A 23099-nucleotide genomic window follows, 5' to 3' on the forward strand; every position below is an offset into this window, starting at 1 on the left:
GACTCTTTTTATATGGGGAAAAAATATCAGTGTATCTATTTAAAAATCACAATCTGTTAGATTATGAACCGTCGGTTTGTTCTTCGTCTTTAAAATGCTTGATTCAATTAGCAAAGGTCTATGTACTCTTCTGATGTGAGTCAGCGTGATACACAGGATGTGGCCTGAACAGACAAGTTCCCAAGCATCTTGCACAATTCAAGTCTCCATACTGGAAGATTAAAGTCAAATGTGGGAAACAAATAAAGTGCTGTGTAGACATGAATTTATCAAGAAAGGTACTTTACAAGTACAATTCTTTATTATTATTAATTGGATACAGATACACTAGAATGCTTCAGATGTTATCAATTTAAATTTGGAATTGAATGATATTGTACAGTACTACGATCCACTGTACCATTCTTTAACTTATTTGTTCAGTTTTGTTGTTGTCCTTGTCCCTTAGTTGTATGTCTTTTTCTATGTAAGTCAAATTCTTAGACATACTTGAACAAGCAGCCGATTCTGATGATGAAGGAGAATATTTAACCTGGAGGCATCCTGGTGGACTGTAGGGTTTAAAGTTATAGTGTGTAGAATTTTGTGATATCTGGTGTTGAAATTGCATGTTGCAGCTGAACACCCCTCACCCCTTAAGACACTGACCATGGGGGTACTCACCAGGTTGATACCATATATCTAAGTTGAGTCTTTGCTGCATCTGCTCTTCTCTGCTTGTCATCCTCTCTCTCTCTCCCCCCTGCTCTGCTGTCTCTCTCCACTGACCATCAAATAAAATGTCATAAAATATGAAAAAAACACAGTATTCTAATTGACCTTGTTTGAAATGCAGACAGGGAACTTTATTGCACGTCATCCTCCTTTCCAAAAATGAAATATCTAATCAGTGAGTATCAGTGACCAAAGTCAAACAACTGCACTGTTACATTAAATGATTCTGCAATATATGGATGTTGAGCTGCTGCTGTACATTGCAATTCACAAGTTGTGTTGTTGGGGTCGGGATCCCGAGGACACCATCAGTTTGTCATCGCAGCAATAATCCTGTAACGGAGCAACAACATGCCCCACACCCACCTGCCACATTACACTGGCTCAATGACGTTATTTACTACTCATTTACACCACTATGCAAATACTGCAGCTCTCACAGGCCTGTAGATGACCTGAATCTACTGTAAGATAAAATCAGACAGACTTCATTTCATTCGTTTATTTATTTCATGGGGTCATTAATCAACAGACACAATTTTGTTTTCATCTTTTGTTCTTAACCAGGTTTTACAAGGTAACCTAAATAAAAATCTATCTTATATAATTACAAATATCTAAGGATAATTAATTTGCATAATACATTACATTCAAACTAAGTGTTCAACAAACCCATGACTAAACTTAACACCTGATCAAAACAAGCGAGTACCCCATGATTAAAGTATATTTTAAAAATCAAACAATACGGTGCAACACTCTGATACAACACAAACACATATATGCACACGAACTAAGTTAGAACTGTAAAAACAAATAAGTTAAAAAGGCAGGAGATGAACATGTGTGCGTCTCTGTATCAGTTCTATGATTTTTAGACACTTTACAGCCATACTTTGGTGTTGTGACTTTTTAAAGGTTGAATTTCATCCATTTTTTTTGCCCTGATACAAGCTGATTTGTTTTTGTATGTGCTTATTATTCTGCCATGTGGTCCTCTGGCAGGTCCAAGATTTATGGTTTGGCTACAGAGGAGGTGGTCTCTGCCCGACATGAAGCAGATGTAACCACCAGTGTGTGGTCTATGGCCACTGGATGGCAGCTCAGACACACAAACACACACACACACACACACACACACACACACACACACACACACACACACACACACACACACAGGATTGGTTCATCACTAACGTTCATAATAATGTAAATGAAGATTATAACTGCAACATTTATGTGTAGCATGCAGAAATATATTGTTTGTATAAATACATACAGGAGGCTGTAGTGGTTTTAAGGGCGTGCAGGGTGGGTTAAATACGTCGTGTGCTTGGCCTGACTCTTGCTGTCAATCAGAAGCAGTTGGTTGTTTCTGTGGTGAGAAATCATCTGGTCGAGAGTGGTGAATGTCTGACGGAGAGAAAGAAAGATGAGGGGAGAGAGGTTAACAAATGAAAAGCCTGAAATTCTCCTTCAGATTCCTGCTCTCTTTGTTTTCTTCTTCCCTGCCTCCCTCCCTTCAGCCTTATTCGCTCTCACCTCTTCATTTTTCTTGCCCTCTTTTCCGAGGGCGTAGCCTTGTGTGTGCTCCAGGAAGCGGATGGGGATGTTGTACACCTTCTGCTGGTAGAGCACAGCGAGGGTGTACGGCTGGGACGAGCTGTGTCGGATGAGAAAGGCACCGTCCTACAACACCGAAAAAACAGAGGACAAACATGACAATCTGAGAAAAACTGAGAGCAGGAGTAATGAATACAAAGGAGGAGAAACTTTATTAGCTTAATTAGCTGTTAATAAGACCATGAAGTGAAGCATTAAATATTTGGTTTACCTTGTTGACACTCTGCAGGAGTTCCTCAGCTGTCTTTCTGTTGCAGTCTCCAGCAAACCATTCTTTGTCCTGGGATATGACAAACAGTAACAGAGCTTTAAGTTTTAAGTGTTTAACAGGGGTGGAAAGCAAATGAGTACATTACTCTTATAATGTATTTCTGTATGGCCCTTCATGACAAGATACATATGCATATGAGTATGAGTAAAATTACTTAAGAAGAATCTAACTAATTCCAATATTTCAGGTAAAAGAACTTCATTTATCTTGAGGGTCCTGACCCATGGAGCCACTTGTTCATACCACAAACAAATGAAGTAGCTATTTTTGTTGTGTTGAGTTTTAAATCCTTCTTCCACCACTGGTGCTTTATAAGTCATTTTATATTTTCTCTAATAGACACCATACCTCATTGTCGGACTGTTTGGTTGCCCTCATACCACCAAAAGAGGCTGAAAAAAATAGAAAACATTTATATGTCAAGATCAAGGGAACATTTTTGACCAGAGACAGAAATACGATATAACCATGCTGACCCCAAATGACCCCAAAATGCGAGCTTACCCACAGGCTTGGTTCCTGCAGGAGGAAGATTTGCAGTGCTAGAATGAAGACAGGAAGACTATATATCAACTAATCTTTCATTTTACAAAACAAACTTGTCCACCCTCTCTGCATCATTCACCTCTCACCTGGGTTTAGCTTCCTTCAGGCTGACTGGAAGAGGGGGTTTAACACTGGGAGTTGGTGGAGGGAGTTTAGTTGGAAACGCGGCTCGTCTCACCTCAAGTGAAGGATCTATAAAGGAGAGATATGCACTCTTCATCATCATCATCATCACCATCATCATAACATGGTTTGTACTGACCCTTTACCTGGTTTGGCCTCGTTCAGTGAGAGCAAGATGGAATTCTGAAAGGGAGAAATAAATATTAGTGCAGGGACAAACTGACAAGCTGAGATTAATGAATGAAAACCTACTAACTCCTTATCTTGACAGTTTGGCTTTAAATGAGGACAGTGCTCAGCATTAGGAAATGTTTCGACTGCTGCACTGAGATGAATAGACACACTCACAGACTTTGCTCTGGGAACAGGAGGCTTCATCCTGCAGAGAGAGAGAAGCTTCATTTCCATTTCATGTTAAGCTCCAGAATTTGACTATGAAGTACCACAACTACCTCTACTAATATTTGTACTTTACTGCAAACAAAAAGCAGCATCGGTGATAGACCATGAAATATGAAGTGATGCGATTATGTCACTTGTTATTGTATCATTTGTGCATTTGTGCGTCATATGCTGGTAAGCTTGGCTGAAAGCTGCTTTTACTCAGAGTGAGATGCACTTACGTGGGTATGGAAGATGGTATAAGCACTGTCCTGGAAGATGGAGGCATCATCATCAGCCCACGTGGGGCTGAAACATAAGCTGGTGAGAAAGGAAACCCTCTTTTTTTTAATCATGCTTTTCATTATCCATAAATCGAATCAGGTTGTCTTTTCATTTGAACATTTTAAAGTTGTTCAAATAACCAACTCTGTTCATGAGGCGTATTTTCTCTTAACATCCCAGAGAAAGATCAACTGACCTGCTGCTGGCTCTAAATACAGGTCGTCTTCATCCTCCTGAAACACAGAATGACAAATATTGTCAAATCACGATAATTGAAAGGAATATATTTTTGAATAAACGTGGTTTAATGTGCCAAAAGTTGAGAAGGCATTTCTAATCATCTGCACCTCATACATAGCAGCAAGACCCTCAGACCAAAAGAAATTCTGGCTTTATTCATCTCATACAGTCAATATTTTCCGTTATAAACAACACTGCTACTCACTTAATTAACTATTACAGAAAACAAAGCTGAGGGGCAGGATCTAATTTTCTTTCATTATCTGGACATCACTTCTTTAACCTGATCACTGTGAATTTTCAGAAAAACCTGAGTGGACCACTTTTTCTAATCCATGCATGATTGGTCCTACTGAATGTCAAGTCCTGTTCAGTTGTCCAACCACCACCCCTCGCTCATCTTGTTCCAACTGTTACAGCTGCTAATTAGCCATCCCTATGCTATTAGACTCTTCAATAAACCATGTTCCTTTCACAAAAGACAAAAAAAGAAGATCGAAGGTTGCAATTTAAACCCACCTGTTCTTCGTTTGGATCCAGGTAAACATCTGAAATGCAGAGAAAACACTGTCTGGGATCTGTATTGTGACCTCTAGTGGTGTGGAAAGGTCTTGAAATGTGTTTATAACAATTGAAAATAAGAAAAAGAAATAAAAATGCATGAGAATTAATCTATAATCCTAAACTTTTCTTCTTTTTCTACATTATCCATCAGTGGTTGAAACTGTAATACTGTGAATACTACTTACAGTGTGACAACTACCTCATCTCTCCTAATCTAGTAATCTGCACTGTACAATCAGACCAATTCAAAATATTTGCATTTCTGAGGCATTCAGGTGCAGCTCAGTGGAAATACAGTCGGTAGCACTCTTATCTTGGATTCTGGTATCATGTTTGTTCCTATCAAAATAAGTGATGTTGCAGCTGGAACACTGTGTCTTTTAGAAAAAAGGATGTGCACCACCATGCAACAGATGAGCAGTAACACCAAAAGTAAAATCTTTCATGTTGTTTGTTTAAAAAAATGACTACATAGATAGTAAAATGAATATTAAGACCTTTACCATCCTCTCAGTCATTTACAGTCTGGTGAATAAGGTCTATGAAAGGTTCATTTGTGTGTTTACTGCACCTTCCTCTGTGCTGGGTTCAGAAACTGGGGAAGGAAAAGGTGGATGAGGCATCATCTTGTTTCTCCCGGGCTTCTCATTTCTGTCTATCTCTGGTGCTGTGAGGGAACAGGTGTAGTTGTATTGACCGAGGGGATGGAGGAGATCAAGTGAGGCGGGTTATACAACACAGTCAGTCAACAAATTCAGCATATGCACAGTTTGTGTAGTTGCAAATGATTACAGATTATTGACGCACGTTTCTTGGTGTTGGATTCGTGGGAGAAAACGTCAGCACGTTGTAAAGGTCTCTGAAGAACAGGGGTGAGATAATTTGATTAAAACAAAGGCAACATCTTCAACCGCAGCTGCAGAGACACACAGATAAGTTACCGAGGGGTTTCCCAGTCTGGGTGGTGTAGCAGCCTTCCTCTGTTGAACAGCAGGACTGGACGTCCTGTCTGTACAAAGAAAATATGGTGAACAGGGATTTGAGCTGTTTAACCTTGTTGTAATATGTGATATGTAATAAGAAGTACTGTTACCCAGATAAACATCCTCCTCCTCTTGTCTCTGTTGGACTTTCAAAGCTTGACGTTCACAGGGAGGTGCTTCATACATGTCACCCTCCTCATCATCCTGCCATAAGAAAATAGGAATATGAAATAGCTGTAAAGGTTCATTCTCCTCCGTAAAGCAAATTTAAAATTAGCAACAGAGCTAATGGATGGATATTGAGAGAGTAGGCCCTTCATCCACATGAATATATCTTGTTTCAAATTTAGGTTTTAGGTTTTCTGTGCATTTTTGTGTTCATTTTACATATTTTCGTTGTTGTGTATTTTCATTTCTCATATTTTCGTCATTGTTTTTTATTCGGGGTATTTTAATAGTAATTTTCTAGTGGTTTTTTTTTGTCTCTTTGTAGTATTTTATTTTAACTATCCAACAAAAAAATATAAATAAGATTCGCTGACCTCTTGGGCCCCTGAGCCTGTGCTCAATAAGCACATTGAAAGGATCCATACAAGAGGAAATGTTCAAACAACATTATTAGAATTATATACTGTATGTAGTATCTTTAATATTATGAGGATACAACCTGTAAAAGCACAGATTCAGAAACTTGTATTTTTAACTTACAAACTCATCCGGTGGCCACCTGAACTCTGCATCGTCATCTGAAACAGAAAATAAACTAAGAGTTAGTCCAGTGAAGATCCAGTGAAGAAAGAAAGACAGCATCCAAACATCCTCCCTTCACGCTAGGGTTCAATCTCACCTGCTCTTTTGGGTGGAACTGGAGGTCCATTGTTACTGAGGGAAAGAGGAGAGGTGAGCTGCGACAGAAGCATTTTATTTCATGTGTGATATAATACACCAGAGAGGTTCTCCTGCTGGGAACTGTACTTACAAGTTCTTCAGTTTCCCAAAGAAGTTCTGAAAAAAACAGAAACCTCAGATTGAGAGATTTAACACAGACAGATAAAGTAAATGATTACGAGCCAGGCATGCAGCTCATAGGTTGTTATCAGTTTTGTCATTCAGTCTGAGTCAGTGGCTGCCTATGGGGAAGGTCACACAATAACAATAGAACTCGAATCAACGTTTGACATCTTCCAAATGACTTTACAGATTCAGATCAATTCATGTAATTCATCAAATACAATGAAGCTTTCAGAGACTGAGCAGATGAACAAACGGTTGGTTTCTTGGAAGGAAAATCAATTTTTCTTTTTTTAAAAAGACAAAGAAAGTGCGAAAATGACATAAGACAATAATACTGGATCCACAAAAGAGGCCAAAATGACAGAAGTAATAAACAGTAAGAGAAGATAGCTGTCAGAACTGTCAACAGGCCGTCCAGACACACAAGAGGATAGATGACGACACAAATATCTAATAAATAACTTCAATCACCACAAAAACTGACTGTAAACCATGGAAACTAATGAACCAAATATAATAATATAACAATGCTGAATTGGTAAAAAATACATGCAGGCATATATAAGCTTCTTAAAAATTAAAACATTAAAACTCTTTGTGCAGGGATGTGACTGAGTTTAGTAGCAGGGGGAGGAGATGAATAAACATAAACTTATTTTGAGTAAAATCAGGAAGTGGAGCAGCAGAGGCTCAGTTATCCCACAGTGACCAGCAGACATGAGGAAGTGTCGGCGTAAAGTAAATGATGTGGACTGAGACTATATCTCACACCACATTAAAACATCAAGTGTCAGAAAACAGTTGATTTTCTGTTGATGAATGAGGAGCAGGTGAGAGGTGTTCTGTTATTTATGACCTTTGTGTCACTTGCCTACTCCAAAAATATCTGCAGTTTAAAGCCGGGTCAGGTTGCAACAACAACAACCTTCAGCTTTGTTTCAGACCCAGATTGGAACTTCTGCTGAATATAACTTCTGTCTGACGAGAAACTTGAAATCACCACCTGCAGTCGGAGTGTGTGCGTCTCAGGGGAAAGTGTCAGAGTGTCAGGAAGCCAACAGGAGGAAAAAGGAAAAAGTTGTGTGACCATGAAGTGTAATCTGATGCAAAGAACACACTGAGCGTATGTTCCACTAACAGAAACAGTGCATGGGTTTTAGAACAAGTAATTATTTCAGAGTAAGTTACTGTACAATATTCTAGATTTTTATACTTCATTGATATTTAGATACTATATGTGTCAAATATAAGGTATGAGACTTATTCCAAGAGCTGATTGTAATATATTTCTTCTGTTATTGGTTTTGGGGAAGCGATTTGTTCCGCCTCTCCATTTTGGCTTTTACTGATTTTTGTTTTTAATCATGTGAGCTCATGAGGATCTCCTCCACCGATAAAACTTATCTAAATGAGCTCTTGGCTCTAACTGAACCGGATCACAATTTCAATTCAAAACCCATCAGATGAAACGTCTGTAGTTAGAAATCCATCAGACAGAACCACAAGGTGCAGGTTTAATTTGATCAAATGTTGCAGAGAGAAAATGTTAAGTTTGGATGTCTCCATGAAATAAAACACTGATGCACAGGAGCTTTGAATATTGGCACCAAAAAGCTCATCACCAACATTGCAAGTAAAAATAAACACAGACTCTTAGAATCACACTTTTTACACAGAAGACACTTTCCCTGCCTGAACGGATCGCCAGCTCCATCTCTGAGTGAACCAAAGCACAAACTACTGTATGGTCATGTTTACTGAAAAAAAAGAAAAGACTGGAAAGATGATAGTTTATAACAAAGTGACACTAGAAGAAAAGTAACTACATTTTGAACTTGCTAAAATCCGACAACAAATTAAATTTGAACCATGAGATGCTGAACACAAGAGCTGTATGTAAAAGTGACTCTATTAGGTCAATGTTAAAACGTATTTACTCATAATCTCACACAAAACCATAAATGTGCAGGCTGGAACTTAATATATGAAAATGTTAAATACACAAGTATCAAGTGTTTCTATACTGTTAAAATTAAATCCCTGTAAATTACACTTAAACATGTTTGAATGAAGCTAATAAATGAATCTAATGGAGAACTGTTGAACAAAGAGCACAGAAGAGGAAGTTTAACAAACTTGTTTGACCTCTCAGAGAATTCATCACAACGGATGCCTGTCATTGTGTTTGCTCTCAGGTTATCATGTAGTTGTCTATGGGTCATTTTCACAGTTTCACCTTCACATTCCCACATAATCATTACTTTCACAATGTAGCTTCTGAAATATCTCCCCCACATTCAGACCAAACTGCTGAAATAATAACACCAACTTCTTCTACTGACACCAGCTGCTTACTTTCATCACACTCTACCACAAAGTTACCAGACTGTAAAACCAAATAAGACAAAAATGAAATGGCACTTTACCATCGTGATGACTTTGGGGACGATTCTCACAGCTCAAGTCATGAAGATGTTGTCTTTGACACTGTTCTTTAATGCAAATGGCTTTAAAGATTGAAAGCGAGCGATAGAGAGAGAGAGAGAGAGAGAGAGAGAGAGAGAGAGAGAGAGAGAGAGAGAGAGAGAGAGAGAGAGAGCATGTGAAGAGCAGCTCTAACTGATCTCATTTGCATTTCCTACCTGTGTCACAAAAACTGCTTCACCTGCTGCTCTCTGCTTTTAAAGGAGCTGCAGCCAGAGCACACCTCAGACGTGGCTCCACAGCTCCCGGCTCCACATGCACCAACTTTATTACAAATCAAACATCAACTCCTAATGCAGACAACAATGAAGTTTTTAATGAGAAGGAAAATCAGCATTGATAACGTTTAAAAAAACACAAACCGCATGAGAAGATATGGGCTTACTTAAATTCTACAAAAAGTGTGCAGAGCATACTTGATATATACAATCTGCTTCAGACACAGTTTATTATTTTATCTATTTAGCACCACAAAGTGCAGCCTCCAGGGCCACCATACATTTGAATCAACACCTACAACAAAAACTCAAGAAGGGAGGATTTGTTGTTCACATGACCAAAACTCAGTTTGGCTTTTAACACTAACCTAATATGGTTCCTCAAATGTATTACTGATTAATGAATAATGAAAAACTAATACTGTCCCCTTGGTTAAATATTGGTGAGTCTATTTGCCTTACAGAGGATATAAACTGAAATTTAATTTGGTTATGCTGTTGTTTGAATGTAATCTTATACATATGGCTTTATTTTTGATTTCAAAAATATAATATTATCATATTATAAATAAACTGTGAATTCATTGTGCATATTGATGGTCAAAAAGCAACACGGCCTGCAGCCTAGCAACATATATGTTCCTGCATGGTTTAAGGAAGTTATATACAGAATCACATGTTCCTGTAAGAGGAATATGTGAGGCTGTTGAAACAAAAGTGTTATGATAAAAAACATCCACCAACAAACTTTGGGATTTTTTCAATTCCAACGAGCTGACAGAATTTCCAGCTCAGTGTTTCATCAGTCGTGACTCAATCAGTATTGGCTTTATCTCAGAAATCCTTGAGTTGTCGGGCGAAAACTAATTTATCTGCAGTTTACTGGAAACAATAAAAGGCCACAGCGAGGTTTATTCCAAATGTTATTTATTGAAAAACGAGTATGTTGACAAAAGTGGTTATAATGAAACTGACAATAAATTATTAGGCTACATTACAAAACAGATGACACTTTCTACAAAGCAATATAAAAAATACATAAATATTAACTTAGCACAAACATCTAAAGCCATTGAGATTCTGTCACTGAACAAAGTGAGTGTGTTAGGCTTTGCAGTCAATAAGCAGTTGAATGTGGAACCAAAACAAACAGTCCCCAGTCGTGCTCAATATAAAATCAATAATCAGACAATATACATGTTGTATTTACACTGGGCTCAACCCACGTGTCAGGTGGAGAAGTTTTCTGATAATCTGATACAAATCTGAACTGCATCCACCTGTTCAAATCTAAACGAGACAGTCGGGAGCGTTAAGAGACAAAACAGGCTGAATCTGAACCAGCAGATATGTGTGTGGTTTAAATGGAAGACATCAAGCCCCAAAGTAAGAAAATGCATGAAGATTTTGCATTAAACCCAATTAAGTTAATGTCACCTCTCATCGAGAAGACAAGTCTGTGACACAATCTTTGCATAAAACCTTTAGAAAATAAGCAAAACACTCCTCATGGGACTTACTGAGCTGGGCAAAGTAAATGTCCTGTGTTGACTGAAAATTCTTCTGGATTAAAAGTGCTACTGATCTGACGTCTGTCACTGTGACTTCTTTGTATAAACCAGCGTAGAGCAAGCCAGAGATGAGAGGAATGTCCTATTTTTCCCGTTACATTCACTACCTAAACCTCCAGTGAAGGTGAGGTGAAGGCAGAACTGTGAAAACACATGAACACTTTCTATAAAAAAATCAAGATGGCCCAGAAGGAGGAAACGTTTGTTCTGTCCACATATTCTGTCATATTATCACAGCAATGAACATCTCTGCAGTAGTGACCCTGCGGCGTCAAAGTCTCCATCAGTTTGGAATTAGATCAACAGAGTCCTGAGAGTCCTGTGGACCTCACTGTCCATCTGATAAACATATGTGCTGCTGTACCCACTGTGCTCATAGGTACAGTTATCCAACAACATAATCTTTTCACTCCCTCTTCCTTTAGACTGGGTTTGCCTTAATTATTCCGTTGATCCAGCTAATGTAATTGGTGACGCGGGTGTAGACGCCGGGTTTATCCTTCTGCCCACACCCGTCGCCCCAGCTGATCACACCCATCAGAGTCATCTTGTCCTTGTTCCGGCAGACGAGCGGCCCACCAGAGTCTCCCTGTGGGATAAGAGAGATCAAAATGAGAGTGAGTAATGTCATCAGCACTGATTTAATGAGGAGGTTATGGGTAAAAATCGAGCCTTCTCACCTTGCAGGCATCGTCGAGGCCTCGGGTGTCACCTGCACACAACATGTTGGAGGTTACGGTGCGTCCAGACAGCACATCTGGAACGCAGCGCTCATTGGGCCACAGCCGAACGTAACCTCTCTTAACACGCTCAGAGTACTCTGCAGCAACTGTGGAGAGTGTTTGAATTAGTACTTCAGCAGCTGCTATTCAAACGTAAACCGATCAAAGCTCTGTGCAAGAGCTTGCTCACACTGCCCTCCGCTGGTCAGTCAACTCACTAAGCTGCTTGTGAGAAACATGCAAACTTAGTGAAAGCCATGAATTATAAAAGGTGTTTGCTTACATTCTTGGTCTCTTCCATAGCCTGAGATCTCACACTCGGTCCAGTTGGGCAGCGAGAGCCCAGACTCGGGTAGACACACCGGAAAAACCTCCGGAGAGTTCACAGCACAGATGCCGATGTCTGTCTTCAGCTTCAAGAGAGCTGCAAGTGGACAGTGACCACAGGAAAGTCAGGCTAATGCACGGGGGAAACTGTGGGATGATGACTGAGGGACTGTTTTAGGTTTTTACAAGCATTTGCTGCCCACTTAAATTTCCATTTCATCAACACTGGGGGGAAACATGGAATTTTCATCATGCACGCCAAAACTCAAAAATGCAAAAACAAAAGTAGAGAAAGAAATGAAATAAAGAAAGATTGTATGACTTTGTCTCCTTAAATTTTCACTCACCGATGTCATTGTCAAAAGTTTCGTTGTCAAATTTCTCATGGCTCCAGTACTTCTCCACCTTGAAAATCTGCTCACCACTTGAATTCTGTTTCCGAAACGTTCTTCCCAAAACCACTTGCAGTTTTTCTGCTTTATCACTGAAAAAGACAGGGAATGTGTTTGTGTGTTGAACGGCACACATTTTAAATTTAAAAAAAGAAGGATGTGAGTCCGTCTTACGTTTCCTCGAAGCAGTGCGCAGCAGACAGAATCCAACACGAGTCAATGAGGACCCCTCCACATCTGTGAAGGTGCTGTCTGCTACGGGGTTTATAGATGTTGATGGCAGCCTGCCACGGCTGCTCCGTGATGTCTGACCCTCTGCCCCCGAATATGCGGAACGCCGGGCGGTTCAGGGAGTTATCTATACGCTGACCACATGTTGCTGCAGGGAGGACAGGATGATGGTTAAATAACAAACTGGAAACCACGTCAGAAGAAATGGACGTTCACTGGATGTGAGGTTATTTTTACCTCTGTTGTTATTCCTGGTCGGGGCACGTGGACCGAGAGTTGTGATGATAGAGGGACGTTTTGCTAAAATAGAGGCGACAAGAAAGGGCAGACACTTAGCACATTGACACAAGTTCCCACACCACCTACTTCAACTTTCCTTCAAAATTGAAACAATGAAAATATGCAAACTCACGGCATTTAGGAATATCACACAGCTCCCAGGTCAGCTTCATGTCCTTATAGGTGTGACACCATGGACCATCATCACGGTCTGGATTCCTGTTGGATAAAGGAAGAGCAAAATGAAACCCAGTCCTGTGTGCAGGGGGAACCTCTCATGTATGTTTTGCATGCTTGGATCTCTACCTGCAGAAGTTGTGGCTGCCGAGGCCAAGCTGCAGCGCATCCGACCGCCAGGCGTTGTTGAACTTGCGCTTGACAGCAGGAGAGTCCCATGGGAGACAGGGAGAGCCGCTCTTGGTGACAGATGCTGTGCCTCTGTAGGACTGACCGGAATCAAAAGCACATTCCTGGTACTTATCTGCTCCGAAAACACACACACACAGAAAACAAGCGTTTAACCGAGCTGGAACACAACAACTTAAGTTTTTAGTTGTTACTATATTCTTCTGGTGAAGCTGCACCTTCTGGACATTTGGGCATAGAACAGAACTCCCAGACGATCTGAGTGCCTTTGTAGACATAACACCAAGGAGTGCTGTCCTTGTCTGGGTTCCTGAGTGGAAAAAAAAAGAAAAGGACTATGAGGAAATACTGGACATTCATGGCTCACCTCATAAATGATGAAAAAAACACATCCTTACGGTTTTAAAAATGCATTAGCCAAACAAGGTTTTGCAAAAACAGATGTCACATCATTCGTTTCTACTCTGCCAGATTTGAGATTTTCTGCTTCTTTACAGTTTATCCTCCTTTATTTAATTGCATGGACTCAATGGAAACTTGCAGTTTATTCCTAACAGATTCCTCCGGGCCCATACCTGCAGAAGTTGTGGTTGCCCAGTCCAAGACTGCCAGCATCGACTTTTTTCGCCGTGAACCTCTTTCCTCTCAGAGACGTGGCGTTCCAGTTGATGCACTCTGCTCCTGAGTGGCTGATACTCCATGTCCCACGATACCCTTGGCCCTGTCCCATCACACACTTCTCATTGTTGTCTGTAGGAGGGAGAGACAAAGTTAAACTGAATATAGTGTCACTTATTTATATGTGAGACTGATGTCATTCTAGTAACAGATGCAGTTATTTTACTCTAACACAATAAAGTACATTTATTAGATCTAGAACAGGTTGTTCAAAAATATTTGGACAAATAATGAAAAACACTGTTATTTCTTAAATAAAATTAAACTCACAACTTGGGTCTTTATATTGGAGTTTTCCAATTAGTGGTTGAAGTGACTGACCAAACATAAACTATGATGATTGTAAATGTCGTCATATTTAGTGAGCCAGACCATCCCAACTCATTACTCTTTCGCTGGAATCACTTGGCTGTGACCACTGGGGTTCACATAATTATCCCACTGGGAGGGTGGGGTGTCCCTAAAAGCCTCCAAAAGTCGGCCGCAGAAACACAAACATTCATATTCCAGAATGTATTTCCATTGTTTATAATCTTTTCCACTTCTCTCCAAACCGCAGGCCAATGACCCTTCAGTATGAGCCAAGCAGTCAAACTGTGACCAGATCAAGAGTCACTGACAAGTTCGTAGAATAATTGAATCAGTGTCAGACATGCATGAGTTGCTTTAAATAAAGAATAAGTGAAATTACACATATTCAAATATGTTTCCATGTTGAATGACATGAAGACAAAAAAAAGAATCTGTAGTCAATTTACTAAAAAAATATGAAACATTTTCTCTGATTCTAGCTTCAGTATTGTTTGGATTTTCCACGCTAACTATAAAAGTCAATTTTAGGGTTTTAGATTTCGTCAAACAAAAACTCTCATGTTCATATTTGATAATTTTGCAATTATTTTTAATCAGTTAAGAAAAACAGTGATGAAAATATTTGTGGCCTGCATCAAAGAGTGTGTTGTGTACTTACTGATCTCACACTGAGCCCCACTGAAGCCTGCGGGACACTGGCAAATGTAATCTGACGTGTACACAGCCTCCTTACACATCCCTCCATTATAACACTGAGACACGTAGCAATCTGAAAAGAGCAGACAGGAATCCTGTTAGTCAGTCTTACGTCACACACCTCTTTGGTCCATGAACAATTTGAAAAATTAAAATAGGATTGATTGGCCCCGACCACTTGCGTATATAGAGAATTTGATTTGTGGGATTTGTGAGTCACATGTGATGTTGAACCTTTGAGGTCTATGTAAATCTTTGCTCATCCTGACTCTCTTCCTACCGGCAAACATCTCCGGAGCATCAAAGTAAAACCATGACATCCAGTGGATGGTTTCTTTCTGGAGCAGAACTGGTTTTATGGCATCATCAGTACGGTTTGTCATTCAATATTTCAACATTTCCTAAAGGCTAGCGTTCAGAATAACAGCACCCCACTCACCCCCTCCATCGTATGAGCTCATGGACGCTGCAGACTGAAAATGTGGTTGCAATTTGTCTGAGGGAGGGGCAACTGTGCTTCATAGAGTTCGTCAATGAGGGTGAAAGTGCGTATGAGGGCTGGTCTGGCAGGAATATTTGAGACTAAACTACACCCACTCAGAAACCCGGCGTTTCTTCATTCGGATGCACTGAAATAACAGTGATTTGGACACATGAGCGAGGAAAGCCAACAAAAAAATAATCATGAGGTTTTCACAGGAAGTTAGAAGACAGAGGCCAGCGAGGGCAGGCCAGCAGACCGACTGACAAATCGACAAACAGAGGATCATAACAAGACAGGTGAGACGAGGGAGTCAGTCAGTCCATGCGTGTTTGTGTGTCTGTGCGTTCATTTCACACTCACTGATGACGGGCACAATATGACAACGCTCTTGTCCTCTCACTGCACAACGGCAATACTCCACACGCCGTCCCCTCCATCGCAGCCAAGCGTCGCCATAATTACGCACTGCTGATGTCTCACTATCCACACAATGCACTGAGAACACACACACACACAAACACAAACAGTGAGTACACAGCCAATCAAACAGAGAGAAAACTGAATCATTGTCATATATAGAAGTTATAAACATGAAGATACAACAACGGAGAAGAACACAAACACGTGAATGGCAACAAAGGATTAAAAGGAAAACATGCAGATGGTGAGGCTGGTGATTGTGTGATTAGAAAAGAAAGAGCGTGTGATTGGGGCTCACAGGAGGTGTCAAAGGAAGGTGACTTCTGGACATGAATAATCAAAAGCGTCCGTCTGGCCGACTGCCTGTCAGGCTCACCTCTGTAAAAACGAGTCCCTCTCTTAGAGCGGAGCAGCTCCACCTGTAACACAGGAGATACAGTTAAACACAGAGCAGCCGAGGATGGTTGCATGGTGTTGGTTTCCATCCGAGGCAGCCAGTGATTTTCTCTTCAGGATACTGAGAAAATAAACAGAGGAAACTTTCTGCACATAGAGTGGGTAATCACATGTTGGTGCATGCATGTGAGATTTGAGAGTCGGCTGCAGGACAGTGATGAGCGTCTCACCAATAATCAAGCAATTAAACATTTCAAAAATTTGAATTTGAAATAATTATGAATTTAAAATGAATTTGAATTTAAAATATTGCTGTTCAGTCTTGTATGTAGAAATTTTGGTAAAGCCACCACCAACAAGTCATTGCTCAAAACTGCATTGCAACAAAGCACTACTGCAAAAACAACTGACTAACTGTGGTTGATGGGCGGAAAACCTCAGGAGGAGTATGCTATACTTACATTGTCCGCTAGGCTGCAGCAGAGAGCAGATAGGAGAACGAGTAGTCCAAGGGATCGGGCCATGCCTCCTCAAGTGGTCTTTACTTTACTGGGAGTAGAATATAAAAACATAATATATATGAAAATGTCTCTAGACTTACACAATAAATAAATATTCTTCCCTTAATCCTTATAATGTGTCCTCAACAGTGTTTTAAACAAAAACAGATTCTAGCAATGCATTGTTCAATATATATAATATAATATAAAAGTTATTAATGATTATTTCCAGGAATCTCTTGAAAAGCGGTTTTGCATTGTAATGACATAAACTATCACTACACTGACACAACATACACACACAAACACATTGACAACATTGGCAACTTAAATTGCAAACAATTTAAATGTTGAGTGACAATCCGTGCAACAAACATTGTCATGAATTTGTCATCAATACTGAGCCAACAATTGCAGGAAAGTGATCGACTTCTGTCTCTGCGCTCAGCTTCCTTCCTCATCCCTATGTCTGCCTCTGAAAAGGTCCCTTTGGAGTGAGGGCGCCCGTTGGGGAGGAAAGGGTGGACACAGCGAGGGGCTTGTGGGAAATGTTCATTTCTAGTTTCTTGAAGTTGTTTATACAACAATGTGCAGGACAGTCTGGTGGGTGAGTTCCAGTTTATGCTGTATACATATTATTTCCCTGATTTCCCTTCTTGTCCCATTCCTCGTACAAGCCCACTCCTTACTTATGTTTGTGTTGTGTTACACAAATCCATCCATCTATTCCCCACCACGTCTAAACAGGAAACAAATTATCTTCATGCCAAAAAAAGGAGACACTGACCATCACCATCAAACAACACAATCTAGACAAACCCTGCAGCCATGAAAGGCAGCAACACACAGCAGAAAGCTTCAGCCCCAACAGAGCAAAGCAGCAGCTGGAGGAGGATAAAGTGACTCAGGACTTATGAAGGAAAGAGGAGGAAACAGAGGGAAAAGCCTTGAGCTACAGAAAAAGTTATTACATTTCACTTATGTACATCTAGAAAAAGCTGTGGCTATCAGACTTGTTCCTTTTCTCTGTTTTATGGGAGTCAGGTTATGAGAGGAGGAGGTGTGGATGAGGGTGATTGTTGCTCTTCAGTCAAGTGTGAGGAAACATGAGTCACAAAAGAAGCAAGGGGAGAAAAGGAGGAGTACAGAGAGGATCATTAAAAAAGAAGATTGGAAAAGAAATGTAAAAATGACCTCAGTATAAAGAACTTCCTAGCAGCTTTAAAAAATAAAACTTCTACAGACACATGCATGCAAATAACATGACATACAGCCATCTGCCTACATGCCTGCGCGGACACTTCTATTCTCTGGGACGTTTTAAAACGCTCCTCTCCGCCGGCTGGTTCTCCCCTGACTCACCTTCTGTGCTTGACTGAGCTGATAGAAAACAGAAGTAGGTTTTGATATATCAGCAACGTAAGCTGGCAAGGCTGGTGACCACCCACACAAAATGCTCAGGAACATGGAGCTAATTAACAGCCCTGTAAAAAGCTGTACTGTCCATTCTGCTCATTGTTCGTTGGAACAAAGATTCACTCTCAGGGCTTCACCTTTAAAACACAGACACACACATGCATTCACACGCTCACCATTAAGAGGGCAGCTCCCTTGAAAGCGATCCTTCCCTCAGACAAATAGGAACCCTGTTGTCTGCTGTGCTATCACCCCCTAACAGAGCCCCACTGGCAGGGTGACAACAGAGCAAGCAGTTTTCTTTTTGTTTCCTTTGTGCAGCTGTCCACTCGCCCCTCTCTGTGGCCCTGTCAGCTAAAAACATGTGTTTCCTGCTAAAACACTACCATTGCGTGGCCCGCGCACTGCATTGCGGAAATGTGGCAAATATCAACACACTCACGCACAGAAACCAACATGCACACATCAAACTCAAACATATGTGTACCCCAACCCTTTTACAGTCTTTGGTATCTGACATGCAGAGGCCCTGTTGGGGTGCCATGATCACTGCTTCTTTAGCAATCCCACAATGCAATGGGTCTGTTTAAGTTATGTAAAACTCTTTTAATTGTATATACAGAGGGAACAACTTCCTAGATGTAATCAACTCAGATTATCTGACCAAATATAGCTTTTTTCCGACAATTACAATAGAGGTTTTTTTAATCACAATTGGCTTTGACTATAGATGTTGTGGAGACTTTCTGGTAAAAAGCATTAAATTGGGATTATGAAGTTGTCAAACGTGATTACAGCCAGTCACAATACTGAAATTCAACTAATATCTGTGAGACTTTTGAAGAAACTGGAAAAAGCTACAGGGTTACAGGAAAACTGGGTCTGGTACAACAGCAAAAGTATTTTTAATTCAGGTTTTCTCAAGTCTTCCTAACCTTTCTGGCCAATGGTCAAAACCTTTCGGTTATACTTCAAAAAACGGCATCATAACCAATAAAAGATATACTACACATTACTATATTACTAATCAGTGAACTCTTCTCAACCCAACCAAGGAAATTGAGATACAACCAAACCTTGATGTGCATGAGGGAGTCACAACCAAGAAGCTATTGATATGATGACTGACAGTAAGATGCATTAAAAGGGGCAACGACGTCCCACTGGCACTGACGGGGTTAAAGCATTTATCACTTACACCCAATCTGTGATTGGTTGAAACTTGTGTAACCAAGTACCCAGCCTGAGGAGAGTGTGGTTCCCTTAGTTAGTAGGTCAAATATGAATGGAAGAAAGGAAAATATCAGCAGAGTGGCAGCAGCCAGACTATGAGTCAGCCGCTGGTTTTAAGATGCTCCAATTTAGTGAATCCAGTTTAGATCCTGCCAAGGTAAAAAGGCAGACACATGCACACAAAGACAAAAAAACATGTCCAGACCTAAAAGTAAACGGCTTTCTGAAAAGGTCGTTTACTTCCCATTAGTGTGCGATGTCAGTGTAAACTAAGAGCTGGTTAAAGTGCTGAACACAATCTTAGACTTCTTGGCTGCAAGTTCAGGGGACCATTAGTGAGGATGTGTAATGATGATGGTAAACCAGGGTGGTAAAGGTTTGAGGTGAGACATTCTCGTCCTCCAACCGCCACGGCAAAATCTCAAAGTCTAAAGCAGTGAGCATAGTTTCATCTGACTGTGAAGTTCAAATTCTGGTTCACTGTTTGCACTTGAAGGCTAAGCTGGGATTACACCTCCTGTTTCATATGCAAATGTGCTAACACTGTTTGCCAGGTGAGTAACTGAAAACACCTGTGGCACTGGTCAGTTTCTTAACAACATTTTTTAGAGAACTCAACAATTGTGGGATACAGCGTTTCCCTTCTCGTGCCACATCATTCTAGCAGAGTCATTTCCCAGGAAACTGGGAGTTTAAACATCATATTTAAACTGGTTTTTGCTGGGATCCATAAACCTGTATTTCTTTCTTTCTCTCTCCAGTTTAGGTGTTGTTCCTTTATGTGTGCATCATGTTTGCTGGCATGTGATGTCGTGTTGATAAGTAAGCTACTTAATGGACTTCATACACTCTTAACTCTGGGGTTTTCAGTCCTGCAGTGAACCAGCTGTGATCTGGCTCTGTAAAGTCCCAAAGAACAAAGAACAGCATTGTTGCCTTCCAGCATCATACTGTGCACAATATGAGGCCTTGTTCTTATCAGGAAAACCCCCATAAAACCAAAAGAGGCAGGTGCTGACATTAGAAATGGGTGTAAACTATGGAGCTGAGACAACTGTGAGGAGATGAAAAGATGGAGAGAGAGAGAGAAAGAAAGGAGAGAAGGATGAAAAGAGGGAGAGGAGGGAAAATGAAATCAAATCCCGGAGTTCAGCAGAAAGAGGGTGAGTCGTCCTGAGTCATCCAAGCTTCCAGGACTGCACAGACTCAGATGGATAAAGAAGCACAGATGGAGGCATGGATGTGATTTATAACAAGAATTGAGAACACAACCTCCACATTCAATAAGGATTCAGTCTCCTTCCATTGTCCCACAGTCTAATCCAGCTCTATCCTGTCTGACCGACTCTTCACTTACAGCTTTAGGACCCAAACCACTGATCCTGTGAGTCACAGACAATGTGAGGCACCAAACACAGCTGACCACACTGCAGGATACAGACTCCACAATCTGTCAACATGCAACGCAGAGTTTCAGATGTAAAGGAGAATGTCTGCGCTGACTGATGCTGGGGAGGAGAATTCCTGAAATGCAAGCTCCTGCGCAAATCCAACTCATTAAGTTGATAAAAGCCTGCCAGTGATCCTGCAGAGTTTGGCCTGAGTTGTGAAAGTACACACACATACACGCACTCACGTAGACAAAGCCTTGTCTTTCTGACCTCAGAGAATAGCACATTGACTGCAACTGTACTTTAACCATCACCGTAATGATTACTACCTAACCCTAACCCTGACCTTTACATGAATCTAACCTAAACTTAATATAAACTTAACCTAACCTTCACCTTAAAACATGTCTTCACTATAGAAATTGAATGTGTAAACAGATTTAGGTCCTAAAACATGAGTAATAGCTGGAACCACACATACACATGCTGAGAATCATTGTATCTTATAGGGACGTTCCAGCAGCAGAGCACAATATCACCATGTTCTTTCTCAGGACTCTCAAAGAAGCAGCCACAGAGCACTGTATGATCCCGTGTTGTAAATAACTTTGATAACAACAAATAACTAATTTCCTGTGTAAAGTGTATTCTCACTGTAGGTTAAAAGTGTGGAGGGAGGGAGGTAAATAAAGAGCTGCTGAAGTCACAGTGAGTAAATGTTGAGATGCCAAATAAGCAAATTACAAAGCAGAAGGTAATTTAGCAATGCATCAGCTGTGTTGTGTGAAAACCGCATCGCTGTGCAATGAGGGGAAATTAATACTATAATCCTACACACCACTATTCCCAAGCCCATGTCTGCTAAAATGTAATATCACATATGCAGATTACTCATTATGGTGTATTGCTTACCTAATTTCACATTCACAAAAACTTTATCTTCTTTTTACTTTTAGATTTTGCTTTTGATCATTCTATAAAACAAGAGAACTGTAACTATTACCACTATAACTTTATTATTATTAGGTTTATTACTACTGGGGATTGCAATCCATACTGTTTCTATTTCAATATAACTGTATATATATGATTCCTTTACGCACCAAATTACAACTTTGCAAAATGTTTAAGTGTGGTAACTCTAAACTCTACAGCCTCAGGTAATAATGATGCTATGGTGACACTTTTCAAGTTGACATTTTGCGAGAAAACCGTATGTTGTTCTGTCTACATGCGATTTTAACAAAAAGGGAAAATGCTCTTACCAAGTGTGAAGTCTTCTGGAGCGGTTATTTCTCAGTGTGTCAGTGGGAGAAGGCTCCGGTTCGCTGGGATGAGTCTCTCAGATTGTGCCGGGTGTCTCTCTCTGCTCCCAGCTTTTATCGCAGGGCTCCAGGGGGGGAGGGCTGTAGCTGTGACCTCAGCGGGGGGAAGCGTTGCTGGCTGGCCGGATGATGATGCAGCCTGCTGGGTGGGGCCGATACGGCACCAGGGCGCCCCAACACATCCCTGGGGGCTGGTAGAGCGAATCACGTTTTTACCTAGAAACTGGAAATAAATATTTCCAGTAACGATTTCAAAACTTGTAATAAATGTAAGACTCAACCGTCACTTGAAGATAGATTTGTGTCAGCTCCTGTGAAGAAATCTAAAAATTATCATGTTGCAAAGGTCAAATTCTTGGTTATTCTATACTCAATTCAAGTGAACTATCGCTGTCTCCAGGGCCGGACTAACCTCTTACAGGGCCCCAGGGCAACATGCTGTTTAGCCCTCATTGACTCCCACCATACATTAGGCTTGCAGTTTTATTATTTCACACAGAAACCAACCAGTAGTAAAGCTGAAATGATTACTTGATTAACTGAAACAGTGGTTGACAGAAAACTAATTAACAATTTGTTTAATATTTGACTAATTATTTAAGTCTTGTTATGAAGTAACAATCACCCCATCACATTAAATACTGTTTCCTATACTCCGTTCGGCTTCCACCTTAATAAACGTCAGCATTTGGGTTTTTTGACAGTTTAGACATTTTATTAGACGACACTACGTAATATTTACTCAAATATATATGGCAGATAAGAGAAGTAACCTCATAATGGTATAATGCACTACATGAAGACTAAAGCAGTTCAGTAAATGCCTCTGCAAAGGGTGTTTCTGGGCTTTAATTTCAGTCATTTGCATGTGATATACTTCTAGTGGAGTTACTTGTGCTTTTAAAGTGACTCTA

The 23099-nt window shown here is 40.4% G+C and overlaps 2 protein-coding genes across 8 annotated transcripts; both read right to left on the reverse strand.

Annotated features, from left to right (window-relative positions):
- Positions 1 to 1201: 1201 nt before the first annotated feature.
- On the reverse strand, positions 1202 to 9276 carry LOC109637048 (SH2 domain-containing protein 6). Of its 2 annotated transcripts, none has more exons than XM_020099159.2 (19): positions 9171 to 9276; positions 6710 to 6735; positions 6578 to 6612; positions 6439 to 6476; positions 5841 to 5934; positions 5689 to 5756; positions 5555 to 5606; positions 5319 to 5414; positions 4703 to 4731; positions 4140 to 4176; positions 3901 to 3979; positions 3626 to 3656; positions 3424 to 3460; positions 3241 to 3346; positions 3113 to 3150; positions 2957 to 3000; positions 2549 to 2617; positions 2257 to 2403; positions 1202 to 2127 (listed from the first exon to the last, which is right to left on the reverse strand). In XM_020099159.2, the coding sequence occupies exons 1-19, from the start codon at positions 9171 to 9173 to the stop codon at positions 2011 to 2013; spliced, it is 1146 nt and encodes a 381-aa protein (XP_019954718.2). In that variant the 5' UTR covers positions 9174 to 9276; the 3' UTR covers positions 1202 to 2010. The 2 variants fall into 2 exon arrangements, with proteins under 2 accessions (XP_019954718.2, XP_069379128.1); XM_069523027.1 differs by having other exon boundaries at positions 5540 to 5606.
- A 1080-nt stretch (positions 9277 to 10356) lies between these two features.
- plat (plasminogen activator, tissue) lies at positions 10357 to 22438 on the reverse strand. 6 transcript variants are annotated; one of them, XM_020099028.2, is made up of 15 exons: positions 22126 to 22438; positions 16782 to 16869; positions 16301 to 16343; positions 15865 to 15999; positions 14983 to 15093; positions 13910 to 14084; positions 13553 to 13644; positions 13275 to 13449; positions 13102 to 13187; positions 12927 to 12989; positions 12633 to 12837; positions 12414 to 12550; positions 12023 to 12163; positions 11698 to 11846; positions 10357 to 11606 (listed from the first exon to the last, which is right to left on the reverse strand). In XM_020099028.2, the coding sequence occupies exons 2-15, from the start codon at positions 16842 to 16844 to the stop codon at positions 11439 to 11441; spliced, it is 1743 nt and encodes a 580-aa protein (XP_019954587.1). In that variant the 5' UTR covers positions 16845 to 16869; positions 22126 to 22438; the 3' UTR covers positions 10357 to 11438. The 6 variants fall into 6 exon arrangements, with proteins under 6 accessions (XP_019954587.1, XP_019954585.1, XP_069379126.1 ...); XM_020099026.2 differs by having other exon boundaries at positions 16223 to 16343; positions 22126 to 22325; XM_069523025.1 differs by lacking the exon at positions 22126 to 22438 and adding an exon at positions 18413 to 18670.
- Between the last annotated feature and the right edge of the window lie 661 nt (positions 22439 to 23099).

The sequence above is a fragment of the Paralichthys olivaceus genome, chromosome 4 (assembly GCF_024713975.1).
Source record: "Paralichthys olivaceus isolate ysfri-2021 chromosome 4, ASM2471397v2, whole genome shotgun sequence".
Taxonomy (NCBI): domain Eukaryota; kingdom Metazoa; phylum Chordata; class Actinopteri; order Pleuronectiformes; family Paralichthyidae; genus Paralichthys; species Paralichthys olivaceus.

Excerpts from the sequence above, each read along its gene's own strand:
- LOC109637048 (XM_069523027.1), bottom strand. Across the intron at positions 5,415-5,539 it reads GAAACGTGCGTCAATAATCT|CACCAGAGATAGACAGAAAT; the intron begins GTAATCATTTGC and ends GTTCCCTCACAG. Across the intron at positions 4,732-5,318 it reads TGAACCCAGCACAGAGGAAG|ATGTTTACCTGGATCCAAAC; the intron begins GTGCAGTAAACA and ends TCTGCATTTCAG.
- plat (XM_020099026.2), bottom strand. The coding sequence starts at position 16,844 with ATGGCCCGATCCCTTGGACTACTCGTTCTCCTATCTGCTCTCTGCTGC. Across the intron at positions 12,838-12,926 it reads GACCAGGAATAACAACAGAG|CAACATGTGGTCAGCGTATA; the intron begins GTAAAAATAACC and ends TCCTCCCTGCAG. Across the intron at positions 12,164-12,413 it reads AACTTTTGACAATGACATCG|CTCTCTTGAAGCTGAAGACA; the intron begins GTGAGTGAAAAT and ends GTCCACTTGCAG.